Source organism: Larimichthys crocea, chromosome IX, assembly GCF_000972845.2.
Source record: "Larimichthys crocea isolate SSNF chromosome IX, L_crocea_2.0, whole genome shotgun sequence".
Classification (NCBI taxonomy): domain Eukaryota; kingdom Metazoa; phylum Chordata; class Actinopteri; family Sciaenidae; genus Larimichthys; species Larimichthys crocea.
The window spans coordinates 2,233,199-2,245,836 of NC_040019.1; the positions used below are offsets into that span (position 1 = coordinate 2,233,199).

Sequence of the window (12,638 nt, forward strand, 5' to 3'; positions counted from 1 at the left end):
GCAGGATCCTTTATTTCCCATCCTGTTTTTCTTGCTTAGCCTATCCGCCATTTCCTGTGTTGTGAGTCCTGACATTGTGTGCTGTTTTCCAGCAGACTTAAGCACATGTTGTCAGAAAAGAGGGAGGAAAAAAACAAAAAAACAAAAAAAAACCAGCCCGAATTGTTTCACAGAAACCAGATGTGCCTGAATATTGGCTCGAACTAGACAAAAGTCCAATGTTATTATTGCAATTGTTACAGCTCAGTGTTTTCTTGGCATAGGAATGAAGTGTAATCTGATATTAATACATTAATCACCCTGCTGGAATTCTGGGGGCTGCACTCACAAAAAGCAAAGACGAAATGTTGAGGGTGGTGGTGGTATAACAAGATGAAACTTTTTTTTTCTATTTAGGGTAGGATAAGGAACATCTATCAGCAAATTAGAATAAAGCACTCAGGATAAATGTTGCTGGGAAATTGTACTACTGAGGGTATGATCAGGTCTGATTTGAGACAATCTGAGATAATCACCAAAATATCTAGTTTGCATCCAAATGCGCACATTCCTGTCACATCTGTGCACACACACACACACACACACAAACACACAAACACACACTCACGCCTGTTTGGTTCAAATAAAACGAGCAGACGTTATTTATGAGTCTTTAGCCATCAGCGTACATGTCGGCAATTAGGACCATGCGCCAGACACAATGCGCGCCTGGCGCACACACACACACACACACACACGCACACACACACACACACACACACAAGCAGAGAGAGAGACGTTGCCATCCGCCAGCGTGTCTGCGTTTTGACCAACGACACACCGATAAACCTGCTGTGGTTTGTGTCTGGCTGCGTTTTACGCGTGAGGACACGAGTGATCACCGTGCGTCCGAGCGCGCACGCGTGTGTGTGTGTGTGTGTGTTAGGAAACTTCCTGTGGCTGTTGCGTGTGCACCAACAACATGGAGCGGGAGGAGTTTATTATGATCATCCAGTGCGGGTTTTTTATTATATTAATATATATATATATACATAGATATATATTAAAGGGAAACTAAAAAAACTTGAACTGATGACGCGTCTGGCTTCTTATTTGGGGAGGAGGTTGCTAATTTCCATATTTTCTATACTAAATGGGACGTGACCCTCCCTCCCTCCCTTAAACGTGGTGATTGATATTCCACGCGTTTGCACAAACATGCTCACATATATATATATATATGGCTGCAGACAGGCAGGACTCCCTGCATTAGTTTATATATATATACACACACATATATATGAAATGTCCTTTCTGAAATACAATGAAAACATGTTTTCTTTAAAAAAAAAAAAAATGGAGCCGATAACTTTAACAGCAGGATGGGAAGAGGGGGGAAAAAAAGCGTCTGGCAGCAGTCGATATTAAAAACATGCAGAGGGAGACAAGCTCGGGGCCTTCCAGAGTCAGGAAAAAGACTTCGGAGAGCTGCAGACAGGAGATGGGTATGGCATTTCTATTTTCCCCCAGCCCATTGATTTGTATATGAAAACATAGCGCTTTTATTCTGCCCCCCTTCTGGGCTCTGCTTTCTGAGTGATCAGCTGATGAAGAGACTAGCAGCTCGCCGCTATGCTGGCTTGCTAATTCTCTCCCCCACAGCTGCAGCCGATCCTGAAAGCCAGCCTGCAGACTGCGGCCAGGTAAATATCCACATCCATGCCTTTTCTTTTTTCTTCTTCTCAGGCTTTCAGGGATTCAGCCAGGCTACATCGCATGGGAAGAGATGGATGAAATGTGTGTGTCTCTCTCTGTGTGTGTGTGTGTGTGTGTGTGTGTGTGTGTGTGTGCGCGCCAGGCTCTCTGAGTTTATGTGTGTGTGTGTGCGTGAGAGCAAGCAAGGAAGGAAGGGAAGAAGGGGGGGAGGGAAGGAGTGTGTGTGTGTGTGTGTGTGTGTGTGTGTGTGTGTGTGTGCTGTAACAGATGAGAGGGAATCGTTGCCAGATTAGTCAGGGAAGAGGCAGGCTTGTTAGGAGATAGCACAGGCATGGAGCATCACATGCACACACACACACACACACACATACACTGACACCCTTTCCTCTCACACATGCACAGTGAGGCAGGCAGGCGGGCAGGCAGGCGGCTCTCAGGCTGCGTTATACATCTTTGAGGATTACCCCCTCTATCCCTCCAGTATTCCGCCTGGAACGGAACTGCAGCCCCCCTTAGAGAGAGAAAGAGAAAGAGAGAGAGAGGGAGAAAGAGGGGGAGAGAGGGAGAGTAGCGGGGCTTTTCAAAGCCTTACGTTTGAGCCAGAGCGATGAGATGATGAGCAGGATTTCTATTGTTACCTCTCTGGTGTTGTTGTGTCCTCCAGCTCAATTATCCTCCGTGTCTTTTTGTGGTTTTCGGAAGTGCAGGGCATTCGTTTCGTGTGTGTGTGTGTGTGTGTCTCTCTTCAGAGGGGTGTTTTTCTGACTCCGATGAAGCTTGTGAATTGTTTTTTCCTCAGTAATCCTGCATGATTTTCCTCCTCTGCCTCTGACCAGTGTGTGTGTGTGTGTGTGTGTGTGCAAAATACAATATGTCAGCATGCTTTCATTTCTGTCCTTGAGAAACATCTTCACAAGCGCGTGCTGTATTAGGCTGTATGATCTGAATGCTTGTGTGTGTGTGTGTGTACTGTATGAACCTGTATGATAAGATGCATCAATAATTCTGTTGGGATTGGACAGAGCGCCTTTTCTCTCCAGCCGGGGCTGCTCCTGCTTCTCCTCCTCCTCCTCCTCCTCCTCCTCCTCCTCCTCCTGCTGCTGCTGCTGCTGCTGCTGCTGCTGTCGGAGCTGCTCTTGCATGCATACTCATGTTTCTGGCCTCTAATTGCCTTTGTGGAAAATACAGTGGTTGCAGCAGATATCTGAAAGGGGGGGGAGCGATGGTTGAGCATAACTCAGGATGCGGCGTGCATCCTCACTGAGCAGCATCCATCTCGTTTTTTATTTTTTTGTGTTTGTGTGTGTATGCATGTTAGCAGGGAAATATGGATTCATATTTGTTGTGCTAAGAGAGCTATGGCTTCTTCTTCATCAAACGTATCCCCGTTCTTTGCGCGTTTCAAAAAAAAAGATGCCTCCCCTCGATAATCATCTGACATCAAAGCCTCCAGATAAAACAATCTGCCCTAAATTTGCAGGGACGGCACGGCGGTCCATGCAAATTTCGATTTCGCTATTGTTTTAAATAAATAAAGCCTCTTTCATTTGAATACAAAAACCATACTCTGTTATTCTGTATGCTTCAGCTCTGGCCGGCAATTAGCCAGAGACTGTGATTGTCTTGTTTTAGACTCTGTACCTTCAGGTTTCTATCTTTGTGGCGAATGAATGCGTGAAGCACGTCACAAAGTCAGAGGAAGATTTGAAATGAATGCAAAAGGAAGAATTTTGAATTGAAATCCACCACGGTTTGTTATTGTCCATATAGTGCTGAGGTATGACAGGCTTTGTGTGTATAATACATACAGTACACATGTCCTGTTATAACGTGCCTCTCATAAATATGAGTTTGTCTCATGCTCATGGCTCTTCCTCTTCCCGCAGCCTGAGAAAGGAGAGAACGGGTCCCTGGAGGAGATGGAAGAGGACATCGGTCTGAAGAAACGTAAAAGCGATCAACATGGTGAGAAAGAACTGCAGGCCGGGCAGGAAACCGGCGAAAAGGTCAAGAGGAAGCGAGGGCGCCCACCGGCTGAGAAACTGCCTCCGAATCCACCTGAGCTCACCAGAACGCTGAGCACGCTGGTAGACATGGTCATCAACTACAAGGACGGGTGAGGGCGCTCGATTCTTTGTGCCACTGTGTCATGACACATGTTAATCGTAGGCCATGAACTGAGGGGAAGAAACAACTCTGCTTGTTAGTGATTGTCACACAGAATCACAACATGACGATTCTCATGATGTAAAGACATCAAAGTAGTCCTTCATGAGCATGAATTCATTTATTTATTAGCCCAGAATACGCATTTATCATTTAAACCCTTAATCCCAATAAACTTACATTTAAATATCCAATACTTCTAAAGAGAATATCTTGCATGTAGCGTTTTGTGTGGTGGAATATATAGCAGTGTCTGTACTGATAACTGCACCATTTTAAAGTTATTTCAAAGTAATATGAAAGCTGCAGTCAGGAGTGCAGGCTGGCTCTTAAAGATGAAATCATAATAGTTCTCATTCAGCTTCGTTATGATTTTTAGTTTCAGCTGCACGCGTAAAACAAAAAAATAAGAGCCATGGCGATGTTGACGCAGACACATGCTGGCCTCATGGCTTCTAAGGTCTCCTTTTGAACCGACTGTCTTATTCGTCGGTCTCGTCACCTCTTCACCTCTCCAGCTGCTCATCTGGTTTCTCACCTGTCAGTCACTCTCCTCGTCTCCTATCCTGGTTTCATATCAAAGTCATACATAGACTGGAACAAGTTATTTGAACGCATCAGCCAACATCAGATCATACAAAAGCAAACCGCTGTTGCACTACTTCCCGCCATGGGTGCTAATTGATTATCAACGCTCGTTATTCCACATGGCTGACGCTGGCAATGAACCATCGATCAGAAATCTATCGCTGTGTACCCTCTCCATCTTCACGACCTCAGCCCTTCCTCTCTTCCCCTTTATATTATGGACATAATTATAATTGTTAAACGAATTATAGATTGTAGATTTATCAGTTGGATGAAGTGAGGTCATGAGTGAGTCCAGGCTACTTAGATCAGTGTGTGCCGTCACACACTAGGAGCTGCCTTGGAATTTAGTCTTATTTCTGATGATTTACACATCTATAATCAGATGTGAAGGTGTGCATTGTGACAAACACATTCAAATGAACTGACTTCTTGTAGACGCTACAACAGGAGAGAAGTCTCCCTCCACCTCCTTCAGCCCTTCCTGCGCCTCATTGCCTTCATTGATGAATTTTGTTTTGCCCCGGATGTCCAACTTTGAAATGAATGAATCAAGTTAAGACTGAGATAAGTAGATATTTCCTGGTGACTGTGCTAAACTGCAGATAATGAAGTGATGGAATCATTCATAATCTTTGGAAAAACAGCTTAGGAATTTGTTTTCCACAAGACGAAGATCTCAGTGTAACAGACATCACATCGCCTCCCGAGGCCATTCAGGGACTTCTGTGAATGTCAACCGTATACTGACGTGTTGATCAAACGGTTTCTGGATCAAATGAGATTACGTGAGCTGTGGCACTGTGCTTCCAGGTTGGGTCGACAGATCAGTAAAGGCTTTGTGCAGCTTCCCTCTAAGAAGGAGGTGCCTGAGTACTACGAGCTGATCCGAAAGCCCGTGGACTTCAGAAGGATCAGGGTACGTGTCACTGAAAACCCTCAACACTCATGTACACATATCTTTGTTATCTTACCTGCTGAAAGATAACTCAAACAGAGGGAGATGAAACTTCAGAAGATACATCATACATTAAAAGACACGTCTGTATTGAATGGTAAAACACTTTTCTGGGTAAATACTGGAAGCGAAATTATGTAATTAATGCTTATAGATATGGTGTGCTGCCAAAAAGATAACATACATCTCAAATGTTCTATAGTTAACACAGAAATGTTGATTTATCTTTATATAAAACACATTATTTCTTTTCATTTCCCCCTTTAGTTATCCGCATCTGTTGAGTATCTTCACCGTTTAAATATGAACAACAAAAATCCTTTGAGAGTTTGGATTTTTCTCCTTTTCTTCAATAAATATCTGTTTTAATATAGATCAAAACAGCATGATTCAAAGACTAAATGTATCATTTACATTCAAAATACTTTTGATCCCAAACGAAGACAAATTATACAAATAAATCTTCAATTAGTCGATGTGCACGCAGAGTTGCGGGGACTTTATCGTTGTAGTTGTGTTGATTTTTTTGCTTTAAATGTTTGTTTTTTTAGGCGACTGCTTTAGTCTATCATATGCATAAATGAATTCGGTTTAATCAGTGATTCGTGAGTTACGTCACCTGATATTCAGTGTTCTAATTCCAGCACTGCTGTATCTATTTTGAAGTTTTAAGAATAGTTTTGCTGTAGAAACAAGCCTGTTACCTCCAGCTTGTCGACACTATCGTGCACTCGAAGCAGGAATGTGTTCCTGTTTATATTTGCACAGATTCTGATGATTTCTTTTAACAATGACTGCTGATTTTATTTTTATCTAACTGTTGCTCAGACTTATCTTCTATCTCCTATTTTGCTCTCCGTGTATAGAACTGTTTTTGTCTTTCTTTGCGAATCCTTCACACAAAATAACACCTATTTGTAAAAAAGGGCTTAGTAAAGTAAGAAAGGCAGTGTGAAACATCATTCAAAAAGAGTAGTCCTTTCAGCATCTGACTGTAGCAAATGAAGCTTTTGTGGCAGGCGCAGATGTGTGTGCCGAATTTTATAGAAATCCATCACACTTGTTGAGGATGACGAGAGCGGCGGAGCAAACTACCATCCATCAGAGCAAACTACATCCTCATTTCTTGACAGAACGGGTCAAAATAATATATGACGCTCAAACAAAAAATATCAATTGACAACAGCTTAACTCGCCAACACATTGACATGCCATACCAAGGTGTCAAGTTGAGTGGAACATGCATCACTGTAGCTCCTTGCCAGGTATTCGCCACAAAATAAGACCCAACTTATATAAAACATCCTGTCTAATCAACCAAAAAAACCCAAGCCACAAACACAGTCAAGGCTTCATTTAACGAGCTTGTTAGCTGCAGATAAAATGTGAGGTGTAAGGTTGGGGATTCGCTGGCACATCAAAGAGTTTTTTAAGATAAAAAATTGATCAAATCATCTCTGATGTTCAGCCCCGAACACTAGTGAAAAATGTATGCCCACGTAACAGCGAGGCAGTTTCCTCTTCGAAGTGTTGCCGAAAATCGGGTTCCGTGAAGTTTTAAAAACATTTGAATCGGTCCAGATTGGACTCACGGGTGATCTTAAATCACACACACACACACACACACTCGCCTTTATCCTGATATAACACACACGAGCAATCAACCAAAGTATGGCGTTCTTCTATATGATCGGTCTCTCAATGCTTTCTCTCTTAAGTTTCTCTTTCCCTCTCTATGTAAATGATCATTACGTCCACCATCAGAATCAGAAGTACTTTATTAATCCTCGTAGGGAAATTGTTTTTGTTATCGCAGCTCCCAAACGACAACAATATACCCTACAGAATATCCTATTTTAAACAATATATACACAGTATAAGTAGCAATTAAAGCACCATGTACTCATCAGCCCAAAGTGGCACCTACTGTCCGGATCTGGGACTGAACATGTCAGATTATAGCTTTCCAATGCAACTTGAGACTTGACTTGATTGAGTTACGTAAGAAAATTGACTTTCACTTTCATGTCTGTACATTAATTGCGTAGCTCGAGTGGCTCGCTGAGATCAGCGGTACAAATGCAAAAGCCATCTCTGGGCACCATGAGGTTTCCAGGCAACCAGTCTAGACTATAGTCACTGCATCAGGCTCTTTTGAAATTCATAACCTCAGCGTTTGTATGTATTATACAAACAAGATAAATCATGTGTTTAATTTATGATGGTGGGACTGATTTCCTCATTTAACTCATTAAGTCAGTCAAAACTGTTAAACTAAAGATGGAACACTCTGTGTTTGTATTTCTGAGTTTTTCCTCGTAAGAATACTCCCTCTTGGATTTCTTATCAACTACTTTATTGACAGCCGATTTGGTTTTTCGAGGTTTTGATGCTGACCCTCTGCTTTTACAGGAACGCGTGCGCAATCACAAGTACAGAAGTGTGGGGGATTTGGAAAAGGATATTTTCCTCCTGTGTCACAATGCACAGACATATAACCTGGAGGGATCTCAGGTGAAGCCCTAAGGATTTCTTTCATTTGGAAAGCAACAAAATAGTTTTTTTTGTTTAGTTTTGTTTTCACAGCCTTCCATTCTGTTATTGTAGTCGTAAATGAGCTCGGACCTTGATGTGGTGAAGGACAACCCCATGCTCTGTTTATCTGTGTGTGTTTTTGTGTTTGTGTGTGTGTTTGTGCGTACGTCTCTGCATTTGTCTGTGGCATGTGTCTGTTCACGACTGCAGATCTATGAGGATTCAATTGTCATTAAGTCTGTTTTCGAGAGCGCGAGACAGAGAATCGTCACAGACGAGGAACAGAAAGAGGCAGTTAGTGCCGGTCACAGCGATAATGGCGGCGGAGCTGAAGACCAATTTGTTCCATCGGCAGGTAAGTGTTAAAACACAGTCAATCAGGAAGGATTAATGAAAAAAAAAAAACATTGATCTTTCTATTTTTAATAACGACTTGTCTGACACTTATCCCCTTCCAGTGAAACCATTACCAGTCCAGCTAAAGAAGGAGAATAAGGTGGAGAGAAGCAGAAACGCCATGGCAAAGAGGCTCCACAGTGATTTAGACAGTGATGAGGATCTAGAGGATAACACCACAAAAGATGAAGGTTGAACTGAAGGGGCCCTCCGTTCTTTTGTATTCTGGTTCATGTCTATTCTCTGCCACGTCCCTTTTCATTAGTTTCTTCATTTTCTAAGCAACCGAAAGGTATTTGAAAATAAAACAGGATAGAGCACTCAAAAGGAGACACGGTACTTCTGAATCAATGCTTCTTCTTCTTCTTCTTTTCTCCTCCTTCTTTCACACAACACAGGCCATTCGAACACGTCTTGCTGCACATAGTGCTGTTCTTTTTAATTGAGCTAGTCTTTTACAACAATTTTTCATTTTATCTGCCTTAGTCCCTGTGATTGCTTCTGCAAAACAAAAAAAAATATTCTGTAAAACACCAGTTCCACTGACTGTTTTTAAAATCCCATATATTTGATTGTATGAAACGCCTTCATATGTCTTGGAGCATGATATGTACCGTATATATCTTCTCCTGAAGCTGGCTCCTCCGGGAGCAAACACCCGCTGGTGACGACGTTGATGTGTTCAGGGCTAGAGAAGCACACGGGGGGGGAGAAGGTCTTTTTAAAGAAAAAAAAAACGAGATCAACGGACACTGTTAAGTTTGTTTAAAAATCTCTGAATGTGATTTTTAGAGATGATACATCTTTGATAATAAAAAAAGAACACACACACACACATACAGTGGAAGTTTGAAGACAAAGACACTTTACTTGATGGAATAGGTTTTGGTCTAATCAAGGGTACTCTAGTTGAACATTTGTATCCCCAGTATATTCACATATTGTACAGTTTGTGTGGAAAAAAAATCTTTTCATTTACTCTCCTGATTGTTGGGGAGGGGTGTGTGTGTGGAAGACATCATTGTTAAGACAATCCCTGGAAACATGTATCACTTAAACACTTCCGGAATAAATTTTACCAAAAAGTCCCACTGGTTGGTCGTTATTATTGTTATTAACAGTAGTCGTAGTAGTGATGTAGTGAGAAATCAGCCCGGAGAAGGAAAGCAGATTAAAAGATTTTAAAAAATGATGTGTGTCAGAAGGCTTTACATTTAAATGTAGCAATTATTCAGTAATTACAGCAATTGAACCTCCTTTAACATTAACCTCCAGCCCTGCATGGTGTAAATACTGTCTGTGAAATGTATTTTTGACAACGTGCCAATAGGTGGTGCAAGAGAACTGCATGATTTTCTCTTTATTTCTATGTAATGAGTGTTTTTCTCCGAGTCAGCTCTTGTTTATGCGAGCGTTTCTTTACTTTGTTCTCCCTAAATTCAAAGCAGTAATTGAAAGGAATGTTTAAATGCTTTGCACGGCATTTGCAGACGAATGGTCACGCTGAAAAAGAAAAAAAAAAAAATCATCAAAGAATATCTGCCAGGAAATACAAGATGCATTACCTAATTTGCATTTTTTCTTATTCGCCACCACAACTCTGCACGCTATCTGTTAAGTGTTTCCAGCTAGAACATTGTTGTTGCAAAATCAGGAACAGTTTCTTTTACAACAGATCCCGTAGTGGGTGCAAGATGATGAAACACATTTCTATCCTCTGCAAATTGCACATGCTGCTAGAACCCGTGCCACGTGGGCTCACACTCCCAAGTGGGAACTGATGTTTACATTTTTGATATCATATGCCTCAATCAAAATCCTCCATCACAATTGCCTTTGACGTCATGTGTCACAGTTGCCCATCTGTGTCAATGTCACAGCCAGTCTGTGCCCACCCATCTACCCACCCTTTGCAGTCACTTATATATATCGGCTACCAATCATAACATAAGTGACGCGCCGTCAGTGATGTGAGAAACGTGGACGTCTTCAGCAATCCACATGCTGTAACTGGCTCATGAGCAAGTAATTTATGTTGTAGCTGCAGGAAATTATATTTCCTGCCCAGGTTTGCCTCTATATAAGCTTGTTTTCTAAATAATAAGTGAATATAACTATATATATATAGATATATAGATGCAATGAGTAATGATACTAGGTCAAAAAGGATCAGGTAACAGTTCTGATCATTAAGTGATTACTGGTGCATCATTATTGCTAAAGTCATTGGTTTAACCAGTGGCTGAGTTATGAGGTAAACACCTTTAAAGTCATTTTGGGGAGATATAGTTATGTCATAGTTTTCTTGCTTGATTCCCACTCTGCACCGTGTACATCTGTTCTTGCACCATGTCATTTTGTGCTTCGGGTACAATCACCTGTGAGATGTACATATTCCTTTACGGCCCTGAGTCACACACCACCAACTAAATGCAAATGTTTCCTTCCATCCCTGTGATGTACTCCACTGGGCATAAGCTCTGTGATTTACTGAGATTCAGGATGAACAGTGAAGGAAACAGGAACTGCTGTTTCCAAGCTGGGCTGCTATGTCTTGTGTTGTTGCACTTAAGAGTGTCTGGCTGTGGTAAAGTAAAGTTGTCGACTGTCGCTGGCTACTTTTTGATCACAAGTGATGTAATTCTAATAATCCACACAACAGTGGCATTGCATTCACAGCCTTTTAGGCCTGGTTTGGACAGAACACTCTTGAGAAAAACACTTGGATTTCTTTTACCTGCTAGACGTTCAGCTCACTTCACAGGGTACCTGTCAACTTTAATTCACACCATAAAGGTTACATACAATCATCGCCTTTTACATGCTAGAAACCAGCCTTGCACAGTTTTTTTTTTATTAGTGAGAGAGACAGAGAGAGTTCCTTTGGGACTTTACCATATGGGTTGGGGAAAAAAAGCTGAAAGCAACTGCGAGCTTCAGCCTGAACTGATTCTCTGCGGGATTCTCAGTTTATGCAAGCCTTTCACATTCAGAGAGTTATTTGAGGCAGTGTTAATATCACAAATATCACTCAGTCCAGCTTCAAACGGTTAATTTAGGTAATGGAAAAAAGTTTCTCCGTCAGAACAAACGTGTACACTGCAGTCCAACATTAGTATGCACAAACAACATGTACAGTATGGGCAGGGTGAGGGCTCGTGTTAGATCCTGTGCTCGCATTGAAATTCAGTGTCATGCAAGCTCTGCATTAATTCATGTCATTTCTAGATAGGGATGAATTTATCATATAGGCCTGTGGCCTCACTGTAAAAAGATATATATATATATATATAGATATATATATATATATATATATGAAATCCTTAAAAAATGGACTGGCAGCTGCCAAACAAAAACTCTAAAATGAAGTGAAATATCATAATTCAATTTCCAGTCCAGGTTTTTACAGAGAAACGCTGTAATTTTACAGTTTTTCCCGTAAGTATTACAATCAATAATTTCTTCAATAAAGCAGTCATATGAGAAAAACATTTATGTAATGGTTAATTACAGATAATCATCAGAAATGTCTATGTAATTTATAAAAGCATAAATACTGTCTGAATCATATAGTATTTTTTCTGTACAAAAATGATAAATAGTTGTCATTACTGGCTTAACATTAACAATAACAGTTTGGTTGTTCATTTACAGAGAAGTTTTGTTGAAAAAAAACTAAAATTCAGACTTATTTTCTATTAATTTACATTTTTTTTAACTGTGTACAAATACAAGTAGATAGCGAGCTTGAGTTTAGTTTTTGTGGTTAAAATATGCACTGTATATGCACTAAGTATATGCACTGCAATTGTCTTACAAGAAAGACTAGGTGTAAGCGCAGGTCAAGTGGAATCAAGCATTCTTACTGGAGCTTTCCTCGAGAAGCTCAGCGTGTTTCACATGTAAAAAAATATCAAAAAACATACATGACACCATGATGTGAAGTGCCAGTTTCTCCTCTCACACGTTCGCCTCCCCCTCAAGCTTTTGACACCTGAGCGAAACACACATTTTCAATGTGCTCTCGCTAACAGCGGCCTTTGATTCTGCTAAAACAAGACTACTTAAGACCTCAGCTATGGACACTTTAAGATCTCAGTGGAAGAAAGTAGGAAAATAATAACGTGACACTATTGTTGACACCAAAAAGTAATAAAAACCTACACAATGGTATTGATTTATCTATTATCTACAAGTCCATGGATATCCGTCTTTACTTTTTTGCTCTTCAGATTTAGAAATGAAGCACCTTCTGTCTCTTAAAGAGTCTTCTTTTCTAAGGTTTTCCTTTAGCTGAATA

At 40.9% G+C, this 12,638-nt stretch overlaps 1 protein-coding gene across 4 annotated transcripts; it reads left to right on the plus strand.

Moving 5' to 3' along the window:
- The first annotated feature begins 1,330 nt into the window (after window positions 1-1,330).
- Window positions 1,331-9,075, plus strand: LOC104926516 (probable global transcription activator SNF2L2). 4 transcript variants are annotated; one of them, XM_019278358.2, is made up of 7 exons: window positions 1,371-1,484; window positions 1,642-1,682; window positions 3,582-3,811; window positions 5,263-5,368; window positions 7,820-7,921; window positions 8,153-8,297; window positions 8,401-9,075. In XM_019278358.2, exons 1-7 carry the CDS (start codon window positions 1,412-1,414, stop codon window positions 8,532-8,534), a joined length of 831 nt encoding a protein of 276 aa, XP_019133903.2. In that variant the 5' UTR covers window positions 1,371-1,411; the 3' UTR covers window positions 8,535-9,075. The 4 variants fall into 4 exon arrangements, with proteins under 4 accessions (XP_010738692.2, XP_019133903.2, XP_019133905.1 ...); XM_010740390.3 differs by lacking the exon at window positions 1,642-1,682 and having other exon boundaries at window positions 1,331-1,484; XM_019278360.2 differs by lacking the exons at window positions 1,371-1,484; window positions 1,642-1,682 and adding an exon at window positions 1,962-2,024.
- Window positions 9,076-12,638: the final 3,563 nt, after the last annotated feature.

Excerpts from the sequence above, each read along its gene's own strand:
- LOC104926516 (XM_010740390.3), top strand. The coding sequence starts at position 1,362 with ATGGGAAGAGGGGGGAAAAAAAGCGTCTGGCAGCAGTCGATATTAAAA. Across the intron at positions 7,922-8,152 it reads ATAACCTGGAGGGATCTCAG|ATCTATGAGGATTCAATTGT; the intron begins GTGAAGCCCTAA and ends TCACGACTGCAG. Across the intron at positions 8,298-8,400 it reads CCAATTTGTTCCATCGGCAG|TGAAACCATTACCAGTCCAG; the intron begins GTAAGTGTTAAA and ends ATCCCCTTCCAG.